Below are 23,280 nucleotides of genomic sequence, written 5' to 3'. Positions count from 1 at the left end.
GCATCTAAGTCATCAAAGACTCGTAAAAACTAAGCAGCTATGGGCTTAACACACACAAAATACAGCTAAAACAAAGTACAAGGGTAAAAGACAATGCAATTTTTCACAGCGGAGGAAAGTGACGAGTTGAACAAGGCTCGAGGAATAGTACATTCAACTTATTTGATAAAAAGTAAAAAAAAGAATTAACAGTAGGTGACAGTCTGCTGATCACACCTAATTTAGTGATGGTAATAGAGATGAGACCCTACTATAAAGGATCACAAATGGACCTTCTGAAAATTAGCGATCAAAGATTAAAATGTCAGGTGAAATTCAGCAAAATCAAACATAAAGACATGCACAGAGGATAAAACAAGCTTAATTTCGCACCACAGTTACAGGCTTTGAGCTGATCACAGCCCCTTAAGAACAGGACCTTGAGACTACAATAGACAGTTCTATGAAGATGTCAGTTCAACATGCAGTAACAGTCAAAAACTATTCAACATTAGCCATTACAAAAGGAAGAAAAAGCACAAGAGAGGAGATTATTCTAATGCTTCTTACATCTGTGCTGGCCACAGTTTTTACTGTGCAGTTTAGGTCTTCAGCTCTTCTCTGTCTTGAAAACATCTAAGCTATAAGTTGTAGGATATGAGAAATACACTGGGGAAGCATCACTGTACACCTGCTCTGCAATATTTTTTCCACAGATAATTACTCATAGATGCCAATGGAAACAAGTGATGGGTCAAAATAGGCCTTTGGTCTAGATGGAGCTGTGGTCTGACCCAGTGTGCTTTTCTTAAGTAAAAGTGATACCGTAATATGCACTGGAGAACACCAAACACACTGCCGACCTGTGAGACAACCATAGGTGTGCTCAGTTCACAAATACATTTCATCAGTTCAATCTGGGTTCTAAGAGGAAAACAGAGTTCTTTCCTTTTAATTCATTATCCCGAATAAAAGTCCTCCCAGTGCTACTTGTCACGCAAGCTTCAGGTATTGCTGAGTTTGCAAGGACATGGTAGAATGAAGTAGAAATTAAATAAATTCACTGATGAAATAATTTTTAGGAACATTTCCAGTTGTTTGCTTAAGTACTGGCTCTCAAATCCCCCCAAGAGACAAAGACAATTAAATGTGTTTTGTCACTTAAGTTCCAGTTCAGAAAACACAGATGAAAAGCTGTTAAGTTGGGTGAGGAGGTGCTAATGCAAATATATTCACCACATAATGTTGCCATTGACAGTGAATTTCAAAAACAGTAATTTATTTGGTGTTACAGAATTCATATAGTTTCTGCATACCATCACTTAAAATTCCACATTCACAGTGAGAGAAACAGCAAGACAACACAAACCTTGAAAGAACTCTAATTATCCCTACTTAAAATGGATTATTTTAAGAATGTTTAGAATATTTTTCTGACACAAGACAAAAAAAGTTTTGCACAAAGTCAAGCTGTGCAAGAAAACAATGGCTGCCGATCTGTTGTTTGCAGACACAGCATGCCTGCTGTGATTTGTCAAAACTTATTTTTCAGTTTAAAGATTGAGCAATACGGAGGCTTTGGTACTTTTGCCAGGCTCTTGGGCAACTGTTGAGCTTCCTCCTCATCAGTGAAGACCAATGTTAGCAGTTTCATGGCAAGTTATGTCTCTGATCCCTATGTAGGCTCTCTGTAATTAGCCAAGACAAATGATAACCCCAATGGAAGCCATCACTAATTAAATCTACATTACCTTTTAGCTGCAATGCAATAATCACCAAATGTTTTAATACATATATTTTCTTTATTTTCAATGCATAATTCCAGATTCTTCATAGCTAGGTACTAGTGCTTTTTAATCCTAGGATGTGATGGACAATAGAAGATGAGTGTGCAGAGGTGATGGGAAAAATCAACTTTAGTCATGTCTTGGAGGAAAACCAATGTTTCTCCTTTTTTTGATGCTTTGGCAGTTCTGACACGCAAAGGCCACATAGCAGGCACAGCTGTCTTGGGGTTACACAGGTCTACACCAAACTGATGCTAGGCTTAAGGTCGAGCTCCACATGGCACCTGGTACACACCCTTATGAGCTAAAGACATTTAAAACTTTCTTATAAAATCCTCTCCACTCTTGGTTCCAAATCATAAGAAACTTGTTAAAGCTGTAATTTGCTACAGCTTAGCTGTGAACCTCTGTGTATTACAGCAAAGAAAAAAAAGCAAAAAGCAAAGCTTTTCTGTGTTAAAGGTAAGACTAGTCACTAAAATAAATGAAACTGGCTCTAAGGTCAAATCTTAAATTTAACTTAATTCATAGTTGGGTTCCTCACTAGCAAAAGTGAGAAATGAGTTGTGACTGACGTGGATAATTTGTTAATTTTGGTTTGTAAGAAAATGCAAATCTACTTCTTTGAAGTTCTGTTTTACAGTTGTTTAGAAACTGCTCATTTGATGCATTGTGTAAACTGAGAATTTCCAAACTACTACCGCTGTTACTCATTGACTTTCTTATAATTTGGCTTTGATTTAGTAATCACACTAGGCAATTAGAAAATCTAAAATTAAGGTAGGTACACAAGCACTATCCTTTCATTACTACAGTTTTTGTTAAGTAGCAATAGGTTCCTTAGTTTCAATAGGCCACAATCCCATATAAAATATACAGACAACTGACTGCTCTATACTGTTAGTTAGACAACAGCTCCTCTTCTCAAAAGCTTGATTAGTTCCCTCTGATTTAATATTTGGTTTTCCCTCATGTCCCAGAGTAACTCCTGATTTGTTCAAAAAAGGGGGTGGGGGGTTGGGAGAGACTTCTCCAGCAGCTTTTTCTTGCCATTGTTGCAAATTCACACACCAGAGAGAAGTGAAATAGTAATGCGTGGTGACGTACTTAAGGAACATTTTGACAGTATTACTTTGGAAATAATTTAGTAAATATCTATTATATCTACAAATCAACACAAAGTGCTAACGGATAAGAGATTTATATGCCAAAGGTAGAGCCGTTACTTCATAACATCATTTTTGTTACATTTAACATTGATAATAAAACGTATCCCAGAATACCACTAATAATCTGGTCTTACATGGCACAGCACACTTGCAGACTTCTGAGAATTAGCAACCAGTGCATACAAGTGCTTCTTTGAATCAAACAGAGCTCCAAGGTTCTTAGCACTACCCTATTCATTTATTTCTCTGCCTCCACATTTTGTGCTGCTAAGTCCAACCAGGCCAGCAAGGCTGATTGGGTTCTTACAAGAGTGCTGAAGGCAGAGAAGTTGAACAGAGAGATTCAGATGACGCTACCAAAGAAGCCTTGCAAAATGACCTCCATTTCTTTCTCTCTGAGAGCACGTCTCATGGTTGCTGCTGTTTTCCCCAAACTTACCCATTCCTGGAGGAAAGCAGATTGTTATTTCCTAGCACAAGCACCTTTACTCAGTGTTGTGGCACTGTATCAATAATTCCATTCTACTTCAGCAGTGAGGCCAGCACAGCTGCAGCAGGTTCACAGTGACCTGGAGTGTCATTGCAGCACAATTCTGACAAAAAGACCTCTGTGCCCCATTTCTAGAGCCTTGAGAATTGTAACTGTGCTGACGGCCCACTGTCCCTACCCAGTATACAAAGACATCCACACAAGAGCACACAGTGGCACAAGCGGTCAAAAATTCAGAATACTCGTCCTCCCAGCGACTACTATTTAACGTAAAAGGCAAAATTGTTTTAGACATAGAAGCCAGAACTCAGGATTCCCTATTTTCCCCACATGCACACAAAGAAAACCAAGAGTATCCTATCACATCACTATACCATCTCAAGCTGTAGGCTTTATTTAAAAAAACATTATATCAGGCCCCTTATCTATCAAATCATGTTAAATAAATTGTAAGAATACATCAGTGATCAGATCCTTCCAGGACTGAGACAATCAGATATGACATTTCTGACTCATTAGTAGGACTGTGCTGGATTAAGACATTGACAGAGAGTAGTCCTGGACTTGCATGAAAACAGATTATAGGTTTTTCTAAGCAAGCAGAAAGCTGGGGAAAGGAATTTCTTACTAGTATTTTCACACTTTGGGAATTAGGCATCTCAGCGCCAAGTAATTCCTACACTATGTGGTTTATTAGGTGCACTTCTAGACCTCTTTTGAACAGTCCATCAGGTTTGCATTGCTGAGCAACAATGCTTTGAAAATAAAGCACAAATCTTGGCATCATTTTCAGGATGAAAAAGGGTTCCTAGATACAGCTGAGACATAGAGAGAGTCCAGGCATCTCCAGGGTCAGAGGACAGCTAAGACTTAATCTCACTGGTGAAATAACAAACTTGCTACTGCCCCTTGTACAGCATTACTTTACTTATACTTACTTACTTTGCCCTTTTTTCAGCTGTGGCAGTAACAACCTTATTGCACTGCTGCATGAGCCAAAGTTCAGAAAGTGGGAGGACAAAACCTCTTCTTGAAACACATTGTCCACCAAAACTGTCTCATGTAACATAGAATATCTACATAACAGGGAGTTTCAGTGATATAATAGTTTGCCTGCCAGATGTGTACATATGACAGCCAAAGCTGACACATATAGCTACAATGAATAACACATCACCAATTTAAACCTGCCTACAAACAATGCATCATATTAAATCATTCATCCATGTAGCAGTCACACCCAGTCCTGTTTAGGGAGACACCTTCAATGTCTCATTAGGTATATGTCATATTATAACAAGGGAGGGCCTGGAAGAAACTGTTGTCAGGATAACCCATATAGTTGAGGTTTATTTTGTGAGATGAGACAACCCTTTTAAATGTCACCATTGGATGTTTAGAAACAATGGCAATTTTTACACAAGAAGTGCATCACCTGTGACACATAAAGGATTTTACAACACATCCTCAACTTCCATCTAACAGTTACGTACCTCAAAGCAAGGCCAGGTTCCCCACAACGGCTCTAGTGCAGTTTGCTGAACCTCTTCGCCATAATAATTTTCTCTTCTTCAGAAAATTTAACTGCTCCTTCTGTCTCAACCTGTCCTCTGCCTCCTCCTAGCCTGACAGCAAGAACCCATGGTAATGGCAACATTGAGAAGCTCTATCACAATTCCCTATTTGCGCTACAGTTAGTTCCCATATCTGCCAACATACACCTTGACAAAGGTCCTGTGTAGTAGACTGACTATCAGTATCCCAACTTTAAAGCCTTTTCCTTTTTGCAGATGGTGTAAAAATGTCTGAAGATGACTGCAGCTGCAGGCCTCATCTGCAACTCGCCAAGCCACGACAAAGCCCTTGTAGCCAAAACGTACACACGTCATGGTAGAGATCGACATCTGTATCTCCACAGCTTTCATTACTTGTAAAGATGTAGAGTACAATTATTTCAAAAAAAGGTATTCCTACAGATCTATTATTGTATATGTCCCACATTTAAGTCCATATGCAGTATGGGGATTGGTATTTTACAACAGGCATAGATATATGTACATTCCTTACACTAGCACTGGTCCTACACAAATACTGCTCTGCTGTTTTACTCAATAAGAAACCAAACTTAATTGACACCTGTGCAAGATTTCTTTGCAAATCAGACATGGAATCATATGTTCCAGAGAGTCCCTAATCCAGTCCAATTTATTTAAATTGTCCCATCATCTTTCTCTGTTTCCACTCCAGAAAGTAACCAAAGTTAAGAAAGGGCTTTGATCTAGTGACTGATGTCTGGAAGCGAGAGATGATGCACAAGCAGTATACAAGTAGAAATAAGTGAATACTAAACACAAAACCACCTCCTGTTATTTCTTTCCAAATGCACAACATCCACAAATATATGTTCTCAATTATAGCAAACTTCACCTTGACAGTAGACATTTCTGGTTTGCGGTCAGGCTGTAACATAAGTCTCACAGAGATTCCTCAACTAGCTTTAAAGTAGTTGGGCTGACACTCAAGTAACAGTGGTGCTGCTACAATAAAATATACTGAAGAAGGTGGAAAAATACTGGAGGGTTAGGGTGTTAACCCATCAGCAGAGGATTAAACAGGATGATTGAGATAGCTGCTGCCCTCAGGTGACAGCCCCACCCCTCTGGAAGGTGCCTTGTCCCTTCCAACAGTGCTAGTGAATGGCATAAAAATCCACTAGTAGACCAACCCAATTTATAATCCAGCATGCTAAGGTAAACAAGGAGCACAGATTCATATACCATTCAGCCATCAGTGGTGGCAGGAAGGATGCAACAAGGACAAAAGCCATAGCACCTGAGTTACCATCCCACTTAACCCATTATTAAATGTGCATGAAGACCGTGTGACTATGATGCCATAAGCTTCACCACTCCTACCACTGACAGTGGTGCCCACACTTCAGTCATCCCTGCAGCTTGTATTCTCTTATTCTCCAATGTGATTGGAACTGCTTGCTCCAAATATACCAGCAAACCAGTTTACTAGTATAATACTTAGCAACTGCCAATTTTGAGTGAATATTGAATCTGCAGACACCATTATTGAAAGAAAATGGCACACCACCATCACAGGGACACGTGTGTGATGTGCACCCCTAAACAGACTTAAAACACGTTATCAACTTAGTTCTTTTTTTACTAATAGCTTTGTATCTAAGGTACAATTAAAATGTCAATTCCAAAAGGATATGGTGCTTATTAACATGATTTCTCTAGCCCGGGGCAAACCCAATTGAATTGTGTTACAAACTGCAAGAATAATATATAGTCATACCTTCAACAAAAAGCAGCAAAACACTGTAAACAAACCTGGACTGCTGCCTCTACACTGGGAGTCAACTTGCACACACATCAAATCTTGATGCCAAGTGCTGTTCTTTAGTATAGATAAATGCTGTTATCTGCTAGTCACACATCATCTAGTAGTGGCAATATTAATATATTATCTTCCCATCCTTCTGTTCAAATTCTTGGTCACCAATCAGAGTTCCTTACCCCTGGATATCATTCTTCCATCACTGGATCGTGCTGTATGAACTGTACCTATTTCAGAATAGCACTTGTCTTACAAAGGGGTTTTCTGGCAAGGACAGTGTACTGGGGCCTGTCAAACGGAGTTCTTCTGCTGATTCTGACAGAGTTCAGAGATGCCACATAAAATTATTGGAGGAGGGCACTGCAGTCTAAATGACAGAGAAGAGAGCAAAGAGTTGGGTGATCAAACTACACATCCCAACTCTGTCACTCTCTCATTCTGATAGCCTCTAACAGTTTACAGTACCTTCTGAAAAAAGCTGATCTGAGGAGATTGGATTCACCCCCAGATTTGGCACACAACTCTTCTGCAACTCTTGATCAGGTTGCTTAAATTTACAGACATTGATCTCTCACTTCCATGGGAAGATGTTTCAGTAAAACTGGTTACGCTATTTGGTAATTAGGTGGTGTTCTTTAATGAACCCTTAACAAATTAACAAGGCTGATGTGCTGAATTCCTTGAGCTGTGATCCCTCGAAATGCTATTCTTCTTCCATACTACTAAGCTTCTTACTGCTACATCTTCAAGACAGGGAGATGCTTTGGTACAAGTAAAGACAAGTAATTTGAATACTTAAAAAAAAAAAGTTTGCAAATACTGTAATGTCAACAATACACATCAGGGACACCAGCTTCCTGACACTGCTTCCAAAAGGGATAAAGCAGAACACATGGTGTGGCTACCACTGGCATGAGCTGTAGGCAAGGACAGTTAGCAGATAGAGAGCAGAAGCCTTAGCAGATCACCTGCTCATGCATTACTAGCAAAATTCCATCATCTAGCAAAGGTGGAACACAGGATGGAAAGAGACAGATGTTTGGATTTCATTTTGTTTGCAGAAAGAAGACAAGGAGAACAGGATTTAGGATTATCTTATTGTCATGAGTGACCACAGAATTCATGCCACAGTTTGGTGTATGAGACTCACCCTAACCCATCCAATGCATTCTAGATCAGGACTCTCAGTCTTGTTTACAGTGCTACCATCATCTACCATAGCAGCAAGAGGTTCTGCAAGTGATGGCAGCAGCAGCTCCTGACTTCCTGTTGAGCCAAAAAACAAACATAGGAGAAAGTGCATTTCCAGCTTCACCCCTCAGTTGGATTGGACAGACTGGGGGATGGCTGGCCCCAGATCTCTGACCCTCAAGCTATTGCCAAGCTTTTGTGCTGAATTTGAAATAAGTGTATTTGTCGTCCCTACAACAAGCTTGAAATACAGTCAAGAAATTTTACATGGTCTTCCACTGTCAAAGACCTGTAGCCTACCACCTCCCTGCAAAATGACATACGGGCTCTCCTCATCAATCAAGTGCTTCGGGTACTATTTAAATCTGCAACACCATGAGTACTGAGTGGTGAAAAGGCTGTACAGATTTGGACATAACATCTCAAGCAGGATGGGAACCAACTGGCAAAAGTCAAGAAAGGATGAGCTGATCCAAGAAGCAGGACTCCCAAAGGAAGACAAAACTAGTAAGGATTTTTGAACCGAAAAAGGAGGACAGGGGATTTCTCTGATATGTTAAAGGCCGTTTTAAAAAGGAAGACAATAGGTCTGTTCTCCCTATCTGTGGAGACAGGAGAAGAAAAGGGTATAAGTGCAGCAGGGCATGTGGACATTAGTAATACTGACTAATAGTAAGATAATGAACCACAAGGAATGGACCAGATAAGTAGGTTGTGATGTCCCCATTATTTAAAGCACTTAAGAATACATTAAGCAGACATCCAACATAAATACCAGTGGTCCCATTCTAGGGCAAAAGGAAGAACAAATTATATGATCTCTGGAGCACTCTTCTAATATTCTTGGACACTTTGGGAAATTAGTATAAACACATGCAAGCAGGCTGCTAATGCAAGGTGTATATCTACATGATTTATCTAGCAAAGCTTGCCTAGTCTTCTCAGGAAACCTTCTAAATACAAGTCAGGGAACCCTAGACCCAAACATCTGCAGCTCCAAAAACACCCCTTCCAACCCATCCATCCCCTTCTAACCCATCCAGCTCCTACACACCCACAAAGCTCTTGGCTCACAGTTACAAGTGATGCAATGATGATTGATTCTCAATAAGTGATACACAGGGTGAAAGATCTAGTAAGTGAGCCTGGAGATAAGCTCCAAAAACTGATAGCAGTAGACATGAGACAGATTAGAAACCACATGTAGGAACCACAGCCAGAGCCAGCAGCTCAGCAGTTGCAAAGCCAGAAGTGCTGGATTACAAAGCATCAACCACGGACTGAATATCACTCAAAAATACACCATAGACTATCAATGGAACATGAGTTCAGAACTGTCAGAACATTATACTCCCAAGAAAGAACGATTGTTTAGAACCTTAAATTCATCCCATTTAGAATTCATCAGTATTTTTCTATTTACATCATGGAGTCTTTTGATTCCTAATAGTAGTACTAAACTTTTATCCCAGAGGAAATTTATCATTCCGTATGCTAAGAAAAAGCACAAAATTTGAAGAACTGGCTTTGGCGTTGGTGACTGTCAACTCACACAAAGGGCAAGTAGCTTCATCATATTTTATTTATTGGTATCTTTTTAATACAAATTTATATTTACATTTTCCAAAAGTCCATTAAAATAACAAAGATTATACATATTTCCATAAGAGCCTGCTTCAGGCTTCTGTGGTTGTGGTACACCTTGAAAGGTGACATACAAAAATTCAGAAGAGAAAACCTCTCCAGGATGGCCTATAAAGACGACCAAGTAAACCTACATCACCTGCAGTGGTGGATGCTGATGCATTTCAGAGACTAAAAAAAAAAAAGTATTACTCATTTCTATGGCCAAAGTATCCTATTTCTTGGACAACTGAAAACACAGTAAAATTAGTGCTGTGACTCAATGACAAATGCTGGTTTCATAATTAGGGTGGGGCACACAAGCAACTATAAAGGTTGCCCCAGTCCAAGACTGACACTTCTGCTGGATACATCTGAAAGCTCTGGATTTTGAGTCAGGTAAGCATAACCTTAACATATTGGGGGTTTCAAATCTTTCGGCCAGGGAGAGCTGATCCAGGTTTACAGGAGAAAAAAACAAAAAAAGAAAACTCTTTTCTTCTAGGTTAAGTATTAGGCATTTCACATGGTCAGTAAAAGAATGAACAAGGTGTCAGATGTATTTCAAAATACTCATGCACAGGATTCTTACTCTCTGCTTTGTTTGCAGTTCTTCTTCAAGAAAACATCTGAGAAACATGGAACATTTACTGAATGACAACCTTCTGAAGTACTTTACCGAGTATGCCCTAAAGGAGGGTAATACCACTGCACTGTCCATTGCTGGGCTGAAAAGTCTCCTTCAGAACCAATTTGCACAGTACCTGAAGGTGAGTTTTCTTTGCTTATATTCCTTGTGCTTCCTCGGAAATGGACAGGAAAAGGCAATAAGCCACTGGTGCTGCAAGGCAGGTTATTGTGCCCAAATGGCTTCACTGACTCCATAAGTAATCCTTAGATAAGGGTCAGCTTATAAAACTGCATTCGCATTAATTAACAGTAGCTCCAAACAGATATCTGAGTAGGGAGTGGGTAACAAAGTCCAATGAAACAAAATGCAAGAATCTAAGAAGCTGTCCAGTATTTTGAGAACAACAGTAATTCATTTTTGTAATTTCATTAACGTGAGGTGTCTAATCAAAAACAACAAAAAAAAAAAAATTATAAACCAAAACTGCTTTTGTATTATTTAACTAGCCCGATCAGGGATGTTACCAGAATACTCACTGCATCAGGATGTTACATGCACTCTTACCAGACTTGACAATTAAAAGCAGCTAATAACCTCAACTATGTTTAATTCATTAGCAAGAACTTTTCAACAGCAAACGCAGTATTCCTAGTAAAGAGAGGAAAAGGAGAGGGGAAAGAGACTCTCAGGTCTTGGTTCAAAGCCTAAAGAAAGTAGCAACCCATTTCCCAGCAGCGTGTGCAGGGCCCAAATGAGTATCTAGTAAAGTAGAAGGTGGTATGCATATTAATTTTTATTGGTGATTATGTACGCGCTGTAGCTGTTGCACCTGCTCCGTTTCCTAAATTCTAAATTTATGCACAAGACCAAAGTAACCTGTCTGTGTAAGATGTGATACTTCTTAAATTGCTGTTGTACCTTTTTTAACATTTTTGGCAGGTGAGGCAAGGCATTGTATTTCTAGTTTAACCAGTAAAACTGGTGAACACAACACTCCCATAACACCTTCAAGTAACAGCAGCTGTTACTGACTGCATCACTCCTTGGCAATATTTCTTGTAGGAAAAGAGTTGTGGAAATCTAGTTATTTCATTCTTCTCTTTTTCTGTTTTAAATACAGGATTCATTCTCACTTGATAATGTAGTTAAATTGTTGGACAAAGATAAGGACGGAAAAGTCAGCTTTGATGAGTTTGTGACAATTATCAAAAAGATAACCGGTACAGAAGCATAAGGCATCTGCAAGAATCAGTATCACTGCTTTGAAGAAGAGGAGCCCGGAGTTTGCAAATATCATACATTCACCTAAACCCACAGATTTGTTTTGATTTTAAAATGTACAGAATAAAGATCTGACATATAACTAAGTATGTCTCGTACTGTGTTTCCTGCACATTCACTGGCTGCACTTTCCAGCTAAGCTGCCTCACAGTTAGTTCGGAACTACCTTTTCTGTTTCACACTACATTTGAGAACGTGTCACTTAACAAACCCTGCTTTACCTGAGCTCTCCTTTTGACCTGTAGCACAATTCAAATCAAATGGTTTCTGAAACACACAAAAGGAAAGACATATCTTTCCATTTAAGGACTGTTCCCTTGCATATCCTATCCAGTTCTCCTCTAACTTCCGATTTGTCATTCACATAAGGTGACATTTACATGGTATAAAGAGTTCCAATTTTTAAAACCAAATTATGTATTTTCAGTAACGATGCTGTGTGATGACTGTAACATTACATGTTCATTTTAGATTATATTTACATAACTATGTACTTTTCTTGTTATTACTTGTAAATGGGAATACATAAGCATATATAGGAACTGAGAGGTTGGTGTTGCAATTAAAACATCCATTACATCTATTTGGTGCCGTTTTGACCTTTTTATTGCATGATTCCCTGTGACATACCTATTTTCACACACATAATTCATGCGCATTATTATTTATTTCAAGAGGAAATTAGTGGAAAATAAGAGAAATTAGAAGGATGGAAATTTTGGCGACAAGAAATTCAGGGGATTGGGCACTAATCCAACTAGATAACTCAAAATTTTGTACTGAATTTTAACACCAACATTACCCATTATGCTCATAAATCAGTTAGATCTCAGGGTTTATTAAGGACTTAAAGATTCAACTGCAAAAGCTACCAAGTGCTTTCAAGATCCCATACTACACTGGTTCCTATCCCTGAATTTCCTCTCCATGTAATGAGGAATAAAGTACTCAACACCAATGACACATGAATAGAAGCCTCAAAAATTATGAAGTTTAAACAGAATATGAATATTCCTACAGGTTCCTAGGACATTCTTTTATACAAACCCTTCAACTGTTAAAATGTGTTATGTTTCTTGGAAGAAAAGAAAATCTTAATATTTGTTTTTTTTCTGGTTTAGAGGAAAAAATAAATAAATAAATAAATAAACATGCTTTGATGTCAAAACTAAATATCCACAACATGTATTTCCTTACTAAGCTACATTAGCTACTTTACACGCATAAATAAAATCACATAATTTTAAGAGGTGCTTTTGCATGAGTGGGACATACATTCCTTTTCAGCTTCTTAGAAAACCTTAGAAATTTTTTAATCCATTCAAGTTGCTGACAGCCTGTATAGGAAAAGTGGGCATCAAGAAATAATCATGTTATAAGAGTGCCACCTATCGGCAAAATCTATTTCTGCACAATTTCTTCATAGAAAATGCACTTTTAATTTTACTCAGCGCAAAATCTGAAGCTTCACAATCCTACACAAGATGCAATAGGTAATGAAAAACAAGAGACACAATTAAAATTATTTTTGAATTTAAAAAACACCACATTAGAATTATTCTGAATTTTTTTTTCTTCCAGGGTAGTATTAAATGTAGTTGCAATAAATTGACAAACAACATTATTAAAAGGCTCATCCAAAAAATCAAAGTTTAACAGTAAAGGAATATGAGGGATATGGAAAAAAAAACAAATAACTTCTGCCATCCATTGAATCCAGTTCATTAGCAGTTCACAGACTATACAGTTTCCCCTTAAATGAGTTAATTTTAAAACTGTCATTTGCAACAGAAAACTCATACTAAGCACCACTCCCAAGCAAAGGCATTACTGTTCTGAACAGCTGCCTTCCTACAAAGAACAATAACAATTTACCTATCATTATTACCCAAAAGGCTAGAAAGTGAGGCAGAAAGTTTAGGAATATATAATAAGAACATGACCTACCAATAATTTACAGAGAGGAGATCAAGAACTTGATGGACTGTGATCACTGCTCATGTACCTCCCTCATTTTCCCTACTCAAATCAAACCTGTGTTAAAGGGGAATTTGAGCCAAAATCTTAAATTGGTATTTTGATAGTGTAAATGGTATGGTCTGGTGAATATAAATAACTGCCATATCAGAGGGCTTTTTTTTTGCTCTTCAGAGTACACATTTTTAATTTAAACCTAAATGAAAATATTTAATAGCAACTTCAAATCTCTCAAACACAGCTTATAAATCACAACTTGTTAATATTTCCAAATTCTAGGTCTCATTTCCTTTAAGTTTTCAGCACATACATATTCAGCTTTAGGAATTATTTTTTCCCTATAGAATTTTAAAAACATAATTTTGCCTGTGTTACATTATTAAGCCATTAACTTCCATTTTTTGTATGCAGAGACTATTATTTTTTCCAAGGTATTTGAAATCTTAACTCTACAATACTTGCAGTCATTTACACGCCAATATGATTGATATAAATATTCCCCAAAACAAGTAATACAGGGCTGTACAGGGCTTCCCTCCTACGTAAAGTTACTCGTGAGTGCTTTTGCAGAACCAAGGTGGAGCAACGCTGTTGTAATGATACTCAGTAGAAACAGATTAACAGCTAAAATGAAACAGATACTGAGTCTGGCAGGCAACTCTCTACATCCACACGTTCAGTTGTGCATCATTATTGTTCAAAACAGAACAAGTCACAATTGCCTTATTACGTAAAAACCTTTTATGATGCTTAAAACTTTTTACTAATGCAGACAATGCTCTTCTATAGTACAATAACGTGTTATTTTAATTGAGAGACAGTCTCCAGTAGTATCATTTCTCATTATTTCAGCCACCTGCTTCTCTTTTGGAAGTCTGAGTTAAATCATTACTTGACAATCTCAGCTTTTATTTCTAATAACAAGGTTCAAATTTACATAGATGCAGATCAAAGGAAAACAAAGTAGACCAAGATATTTTATACGTACTTCAGAAGAAATTATCAGCTTTGATGAGTATAGTTTGAGTATTTGAATGCTTAGCAAAATAAGAAGGGATATAAGTAGCTGCATATTTTATGGTTGCTTCACAGTTTCCCAGCCAAACTACATATTTGAACTTCTGAACTTTTGTCTTTTTTCCTTTTTCTTAAAAAAATAAAAGGAAACAGAACTACTGCCTGACTGCCTTTCTTCCCCCTCTTCAGTTTTCAAAGCAGCAGGAATCCAAAGAAGAGTACACTGATTTTGTCTTAAGAGCACTCAGTTGAACCACACAGTGGCATCACAAGATCCTATCAGTGCTGACACAGTTTTTCCAATTAACATTGTGGAACAATGCAACATCTACATCAGTTCAGTAGTTCACAGGCCTCACTAATCTGCTTCTCTTCCAATTGTTTTTATTGATTAGCTACATTTGTTACTATATAAAATGTGTAAGCAGTATTTAGCACAAGAGGGACTCTGCTAAAACAGATTATTTAGCAGTTCTGATTACTGATGGGTTTCCCCCTTAGAATGATTTGTATCTGTTTCTTGTGCATTACAATAACATACACTATGCATATCGCCATAGGAGCCTGCTTCAGGCTTCTGTCAGTCTGGTAGATCTTGAAGTGTAAAATACAGACTGAATTTTACAGAAGTGTAAAATTCAGGAGAGAAAACCTCTCCAGGATGGCCTATAAAGATGACCAAGTAAGCCTACATCACCTGCAGCGGCAGATGCTGAAGCATTTCAGAGATTTATAAAACAAAAAAAAAGAAATATTACTCATTTCTATATCTCAAGTATCCTATTTATTTGACTATTGAAAACACAATAAAACTAGTGCAGTGACTCACTAATAAATACTGGTTTCATAATTAGGGTGGGGCACACAAGCAACTATAAAGGTTGCCCCAATCTGAGACCGTCACTTCTGCTGGATACATCTGAAAGCTCTGGATTTTGAGTCAGGTAAGCACAACCTTAACATATTGGGTGTTTCAAATCTTTCAACCTAACTTAAATGATTTTATTGTTCACGGGGAAAAAAACCTCTCTTTTCATCTAGGTTAAGTATTAGGCATTTCACATGGTCAGTAAAAGAACGAACAAGGTGTCAGATGTATTTAAAAATACTCGTGCACAGGATTCTTACTCTCTGCTTTGTTTGCAGTTCTTCTCCAAGAAAACATCTGAGAAACATGGAAAACTTACAGAAAGACAACCTTCTGAAGTATTTTACTGAGTACGCTTCAAAGGAGGGTAGCACCACCGAACTGTCCGTTGCTGGGCTGAAAAGTCTCCTTCAGAACCAATTTGCACAGTACCTGAAGGTGAGTTTTCTTTGCTTATATTCCCTGTGCTTCCTCGGAAATGGACAGGAAAAGGCAATAAGCCACTGGTGCTGCAAGGCAGGTTATTGTGCCCAAATGGCTTCACTGACTCCATAAGTAATCCTTAGATAAGGGTCAGCTTATAAAATTGCATTCACATTAATGAACAGTAGCTCCAAACAGATATCTGAGTTGGGAGTGGGTAACAAAGCCCTACAAAACAAAATGCAAAAATCTAAGAAGCTGTTCTGTGTGGGGTTTTTTACGTAAGCCACATTTCATCTGGAATATTGCATGTGTCTTACTACATATTTTTTGTTTCAGTCTACATAATAAATCCTGAATCTAGAAAATATATGTAGGAAAAAAAATCTATAAACCAAGTAAAACAACAGGATTAATTGAAAAGTAAGAAACATGAGACAATTTCTATCTAGATTAAATTGTCACGATCACAAAATAAAAGTCTGCCATACCAGAAAGACGCCAAGCAAAGAAAGGTGATGCCACCACGCTAGAGAGAGAAATAACCGTTTCCTGTAGCTGGAAATACCTAGGTTCTGATTTTATATATATTCTCTGACAGACCTCTCCTGAACTGGACTAGGACTCCATTTAGATTCTTCTGCTAGATAAAGCCTTAAATTCTGTGTTTTAGATAGCTGACAAAAGCAATTTTTGTTAAAGGTTTAAAAGAAGTTGCACCTCCACAGAAAAACACAGTACTTTGAGAATGACAGTAATACATTTCAGTAATTTCATTAACATGAAGTGCCTAATTAAAAAACAAACAAACAAACCACTAATAAAACAGAAAGGCTTTTAAGGCTTTTTTCCTGTTAAAAAAAAAAAAAGTAAAAAATTAATTGCCAAAAATGAATAGGAAATGTTACTGCAAATTCAGAAATACAATGCTTTTTATTAGCTGTAGAGTTTTTAGCACCATTTTCACAGAATCACAGAATATTAGGGATTGGTAGAAATTGAAGTGTTCAGAAAAAGCAATACAGTTGTTTTCTGTCTGGATTTCACACATCTGCAATCATCTACTGTGTTTGCAGAATCATATCGCACCACAATAAATCAACATAAAAGCAGGACAGAACATTACAAAACATACATAGACAAAGCAGAAAAAAAAGAAAAATTTTTTAAAAATTTAAATTAAATATTTTAACTCGTTCTATATTGTTTAACTAGCCTGATCAGGGATGTTACCAGAATACTCACTGCATCAGGATGTTACACGCACTCTTACCAGACTCGACAATTAAAAGGAGCTAATAACCTCAGCTACATTTAATTCATTAGCAAGAAGTTTTCAACAGCAAACATAGTATTTCTAGTAAAAAGAGGAAAAGGAGAGGGGAAAGAGACTCTCAGGTCTTGGTTCAAAGCCTAAAGAAAGTAGCAACCCATGTTCCAGCAGCATGTGCAGGGCCTAAACGAGTATCTAGTAAAGTAGAAGGTGGTATGCATATTAATTTTTATTGGTGATTATGTACATGCTGCAGCTATTACACCTGCTCCGTTTTCTAAACTCCAAATTTACATACAAGACCAAAGCAACCTGTCTGTGGAATATTTGATACTTCTCAAACAGTTATCGTATCTTTGTTAACATTTTTGGCAGGCAACAGCAGACACTGTATCAGTTTAACCAGTAAAACTGGTGAACACAACACTCCCATAACACCTTCAAGTAACAGCAACAGTTACTGACTACATCACTTCTTGGCAATATTCCTCATAGGAAAACAGTCGTAGAAATCTAGTTATTTCATTCTTTTTCTTTTCTTTTTTTTTTTTTTTTTTTTTCCCCATAAAAACAGGATTCATCCTCAGTTGATACTGTAATTAAATCATTGGACAAAGATAAGGATGGAAACATCAGTTTTGATGAGTTTGTGACAGTTGTCAAAAAGATAACCGGTACAGAAGCATAAGGCATCTGCAAGAATCAGTATCACTGCTTTGAAGAAGAGGAGCCTGGAGTTTGCAAATATCATACATTCACCTAAACCCACAGATTTGCTATGATTTCAAAACATGCAGAATAAAGATCTGACATATAACTAAGTATGTCTCGTACTGTGTTTCCTGCACATTCACTGGCTGCACTTTCCAGCTAAGCTGCCTCACAGTTAGTTCGGAACTACCTTTTCTGTTTCACACTACATTTGACAAAGTGTCACTTAACAAACCCTGCTTTACCTGAGCTCTCCTTTTGACCTGTAGCACAATTCAAATCAAACGGTTTCTGAAACACACAAAAGGAAAGACGTATCTTTCCATTTAAGGACTGTTCCCTTGCATATCCTATCCAATTCTCCTCTAACTTCCGATTTGTCATTCACATAAGGTGACATTTACATGGTATAAAGAGTTCCAGTTTTTAAAACCAAATTATGTATTTTCAGTAACGATGCTGTGTGATGACTGTAACATTACATGTTCATTTTAGATTATATTTACATAACTATGTACTTTCTTTTGTTATTCCTTGCAAATGGGAATACATAAGCATATGTAGGAATAGAACAGTTGCTGTTGCAATTAATACATCTATTACATTTATTTGGTGCATTTTTAACATTTTTCTTGCATGATTCCTTGTGACACATGTATTTTTGCACATGTAGTTCATGTGTATTATTATTTACTTCAAGATGAAACTGATTTACATCTGTTTCTTGACCGGAACTGAGATTTCCAAGATCAGATTAAGATGCTGAAATACGTTTGATAATATCCAATTTCAGAACCTTAATATAGCTCAGAACAAAAGAACATCCATTATATGCATACTGCTTCAATTGTAAACACTGTATTAATCTTCTGTGACACATACATTCCCTTCATTATTTTCTTAATTTTATCTCCACATAATTTTCTCTTTAATACGTATTTCTTACTTGCCCTTGAATGCAAACTACAACTCACTCAGTTAATTACTTGTGTAATAAAATTTTGTCCTAGATATATTGTACTAATACACACTACAATTTCTACAACAGAAGACACTGCTGGTAGAGCTATAGCAGACAAGCATCCATGTTCATGATTTCAGCGAAGTGTGGAGCCCTATCCTGGAGCCAGCTACTGCGAACAACCTTTAGAATAATGGAGAGAAACCCTCAGTTCCAAAGGGTGACTCACCCCCTCCTGATGATCTGACTGCATCCTGAAAAGGTACCTGAGGTGACTCGCTGAAATGCAGTCATGAGAAGATAAATAAAACTGGAACTAAAAAGCCCTAAAAACAAAGATGCCCCAGAATCAGTCTCCTGTACTATCCCTCTTGCTTCCCAAGAAATTTACAGTAAGCTTTCAACATCATCCACATTTTACAACAGATTGCTGTTATGAAACTGACCCCTCCAGAGAAGCAGTACGTCTTCACATACATTCAAGAAGGGTGAAGGAGGAGACCTCTTATGATGGCAAACCCAGAAATTGGATGCCAAATGCAAAGTTCACCTGAGGACACTTCCAAATTCCACCAAGTTTTAGCAGCAAGTCTCACACTGCAACTCTAATTTACCTTCAAAAGTTCAAACTAGATTAGCTCTCTGATGCATATCAACAACCTTTACAAACAGATCGAATGCTTTAAAAACCTCCTATTTGCATGTTTCAGACTAAAGCAGATGTGGAAAAAATATATTTTACTTATGAATCCCAACAAAACTCTTTTGAAGGAAATTGATACAGAAACAGTAGGTTACTATGAACAACCCACTTCTTCCTTTTTTGTTTGCTTAAAAGCCCTCTCTTACAGATAGTTTTTAAGTTTTACTATTACGACAATGTGATATACTCTCCTGAACTAGGAGATACCTGGAAGAACTCCACTCCAAAATTTGACCATTGGCATGTGATACAGAGAACCCTGTCACATCTACAGCTTTTAAATTTTTCTCAAAAGGAGGGCTGTGAGATGCATGGGAGAGGAACAGCGGAGTGGTTATTTACACTGTTTATATAAAGGAAAGACAAGAATTTTTTGACAGCTTTCCATATAATCCTTGTCCTTTTATATATATTTGTGTTTTGACAATAGCTTTGTGCTACACTTTCCAGCTTCCCTCTATATTTTATCCTCTATTAAAGCCAACCTAATTATTATTGTCTACTTCCAGCATCAGTCTACAGCCAAGGAAATTATTAGAAAAATTACCAAAATAAAGCTAAGACCAACCACAGAGGCAAGCAGGTGAAGGCAAGGGTCTATTAAAAGAAAATCCTTTTTTAAACAATACCAACACCTCTTCATGTCATGCCATGTAAAAACATATAGACCTTAACCGACACAGAGGTAACTCCCTTTTTAACAAAAAATGCATGTTCACAAAACATTCAGGGAAAAAAAAAAATCAGTACTTACAACAGGGTTTTTCGTATCTGGGTCAAATTCTGTAGAATTTGCATCTGTAACAGAAGTTCAAAACAAACATGGTACATTTCCATTATTCTACATGCACTACAAATTCATGATAACAGTTCTGCGGCTTTTTAGAGCTTGCCTGCATTTAAGCTACAATCTTGTATGCTGAAACAAATACTGCACCACTTCTGAAGCAACCACAGGAAGCACATGACCTCAATCACACACACTCCATCTCCTACTTCCCAAAACCTTTTCCTCTCTGCTCTTAGTGGTAGAAGAGCTAAATTTCTTCATACTATAACTGCAATGGCTATGGTTCAGCTACTTCAGCTAATGAAAGCAAGTGAGAAAAGCACTTCTCACTTTTTTCTCCTCACCACCTGCACACTCCAGAAAGAAACTGCAGAGGTGAACTGTAAGAACGTTTTCTCCTACGCTCCCTAGATCAAGAGGCAGCTTTCAAGCAATCTGCATAATAGGAGTTCCTACTCCCTTGTACAGGCAGGAAGCACAGAGTGCCTAGCTGAAAATGATCCTGTTGCAAGAGCAAAGTACCTAATGATCACAGGATCTATATAATAGTTACAAAAATAGATATACATTTCACATATAGAATAAAATTTCTTCTAAGCAAATCATATCGACACCAGCATATTGAGCTTACCTTTCCAATTCAAACAGTTTCTTGCAAATTCCACAACTGCTAATTGCATTCCCAGGCAAACTCCTAGAAGGGAAGACAAAAGTCCCAGAATTTAACAGCACAAAAAGCAGGAATGACAAAGTATTTGCTTCTCTGTCTTAAACTTGACTGCTTAGAAATCTTGGTACCCAGTGTATATACACAGACTTATCAAAAGCTAAAACAAAAATGGCTGCTCAGTGTAAAGCTCACTCTTCAAACCTGGCACCATGTAGGTACATGTGACATTATGTGCTTTAAGGCCTTTCATTTTTTTTTCCCTCCCATCTATTTTACCAGTAAAAAAATAAAGACAAACAGAAACTGAAAGCCTGTGTATATTCAGATTCAAATTTTGCTTTGGCAACTAGTCAATGTCATCACTTATAAAATTGTAAGAATTGTGAAGCAGAAACTAAAGCTTCAGAGGCACTTAAACAGCACTTAACTTACAGACCAGATGCCATCTTTAGACTTTAACATCATAAAATACACCAGTAAATCAACAAAAAAAGTCTAATACAGCAAATGTGTCCAAAGACATCTATGTTTTCTTCACTCTGATTCATATCTATAATGATGCTGATTTAATTACACTGAGAAGCAAAGACTCTCCATGTAAAATGTGAATTTAGTGAATAAAACCTTAAGAGTAGGGATAGCCTTTTTCTTCCTTCCTTACACAACAGAGGTAGTACATGACTGATGTAATACAAGACTACAACCCTTGGCACTTTTTACAAGGCAAATAATCACAATAGCACATGTACGTCCCCAGGACAGGATCCTTCCCTAGTGCGAGTTTGTTGTTTTGGGGTTTTTTTTTTTTATCAAATCAATTGGCTTGCTATACACCTCCAAAACACAATAATTTCCGATTTTAATGACCTTACCAAGAAAAGGTTTTTTCTTTGTTCTCGCCCAGGAGATAGCTTGGAGTTTGCCTTCTGTTCCCCGAATTCCAAACCCTCCTGGGACCAGAATGCCACTGTAATGACAGCCATATATAAAGCAACTAACATGTAGAATCAAGCCAGCAAAGGAAGTCCGTACAAACTGAAGAATGACTTTTGAGGTTACAACAAAGCAAGCACAATGCATGACTGGCATGTTTTGTAGGACCATTCAAAATACACAGAATTTAACTCTACATTTGGAGATTTGTCTCATTTACCCACCCCAGTTCTCATCTGACCAATTTCATCCTTCAGAGTGAAATTCCTACTATTTAAATGCATATTGCTGAAATAAACTAGCTACATATTCACTATTCTAGGATCTTAGCACCAAAATTTATGTCTGCTAAGCAATACTGAAGAAATGAAGGCATTTTGACAACAAACAACATCCTTTTACAAATACAAATTGAAATCCCAGCAATGATTCCTAACAGAGACATTTGCAGAGTGTCACCAGCATTTACTAAGCTTTTATCTAACTACTTTTCACTATGATGCATGTTGACAAAGAAAAATATGACAACTGAAGTCTAGTTATCAAAAAAAAAACACCACCAGCAGCAACAAAACACAACATCCACCCCAACCAAACAAATGTAACTTGTCTAAAGAGATTAAAGCAAGTTAGAGGATATAGGTTGATACTATAATTTGCTGTGTCTGAAGTTTGTCATTAACCATGCACATCTATACCCTTATGTAAGTAATGCAAGTTTGGATGCACTGAGAAATCATTTACTGAAGCATTTTTCATCACATGAAACAGACACCATGGTCTGCATTTGGGATACAGAACATCCCACATCACTCACTCTGCTTTGCATAGTTTGTGCCATGCCTGGTGATATTTCACTGAGTTCTCCGCTTCTGTAGAACGTTCAAGCTCTGTTGAGTCTATGTACTAATAAAGAAAAATATGCAATAAAACAGTAATTTATTCCACAGAAAGAGCAGCATACACTATACAACCAACTTTTTAATAGCATTAAGACAAATTTCTTAGAGTTTCAAGTGAATTTCCCAACAAACCCATAACAACTTCACTGAAGACTCAATATTTGCTGGAGTTGCGGTAATCCATACCCCCTTCTTTGCACAGAGCTCCAAAGCTCTGCCTGACCCCAGTCCTCATTTTGCAGCTCTCCAGGTAAGCAGACTTGGTAGAATGCACCTATCTACATAGCCAGGTTTTCTTCCTATGGAAATCAGGGCACCAGTCAAGGAGTGGTGCTGACCTTACCCTGACATCCAAACAAGATGTGGCCAAGGTGTTCACTTTCTTAGATTTTGGGTGCCATAGTTTATCTAATCGTATCACGTACTGGATAAACCTATGTTGTCTAGCTTGTGCGAAAGGCATTCCTGGGGATTGATGTGAAATCATCAACTGTACAGAGGGAGGCAGATTCAGTATCTATGTTCTAGCAGAAATATTGCATTATAA

The 23,280-nt window shown here is 37.5% G+C and overlaps 1 protein-coding gene and 2 long non-coding RNA genes across 13 annotated transcripts in view; 2 read left to right on the top strand and 1 right to left on the bottom strand.

Moving 5' to 3' along the window:
• The window catches only part of CTPS2 (CTP synthase 2), a 103,207-nt gene that overhangs the window by 33,358 nt on the left and 46,569 nt on the right, over nucleotides 1-23,280 (bottom strand). For all 11 annotated transcript variants that reach the window (XR_010474344.1, XR_010474348.1, XR_010474349.1 and 8 more), the window contains exons 10-13: nucleotides 22,649-22,737; nucleotides 21,771-21,865; nucleotides 20,860-20,922; nucleotides 20,193-20,236 (exon numbers count right to left, since the gene is read on the bottom strand). Coding sequence is in view for 8 of the 11 variants with exons in the window: in XM_065072424.1 (XP_064928496.1) it covers nucleotides 20,193-20,236; nucleotides 20,860-20,922; nucleotides 21,771-21,865; nucleotides 22,649-22,737 (291 nt within the window). In the remaining 3 variants the exon portion in view is untranslated. The remainder of the gene's footprint in view (nucleotides 1-20,192; nucleotides 20,237-20,859; nucleotides 20,923-21,770; nucleotides 21,866-22,648; nucleotides 22,738-23,280) is intronic.
• On the top strand, nucleotides 9,838-11,591 carry LOC110364237 (uncharacterized). Its single transcript, XR_002422870.2, has 3 exons — nucleotides 9,838-9,992; nucleotides 10,204-10,363; nucleotides 11,345-11,591. It is a non-coding gene; the product is annotated as an uncharacterized LOC110364237 (long non-coding RNA).
• Nucleotides 15,302-17,884, top strand: LOC135580125 (uncharacterized). The gene is made up of 3 exons (XR_010474353.1): nucleotides 15,302-15,443; nucleotides 15,646-15,805; nucleotides 17,638-17,884. It is a non-coding gene; the product is annotated as an uncharacterized LOC135580125 (long non-coding RNA).

This window comes from Columba livia, chromosome 1 (genome assembly GCF_036013475.1).
Source record: "Columba livia isolate bColLiv1 breed racing homer chromosome 1, bColLiv1.pat.W.v2, whole genome shotgun sequence".
Lineage (NCBI taxonomy): Eukaryota > Metazoa > Chordata > Aves > Columbiformes > Columbidae > Columba > Columba livia.
The sequence above is the reverse complement of the archived record's forward strand: the minus strand, read 5'-3'. Positions and strand labels throughout refer to the sequence as shown.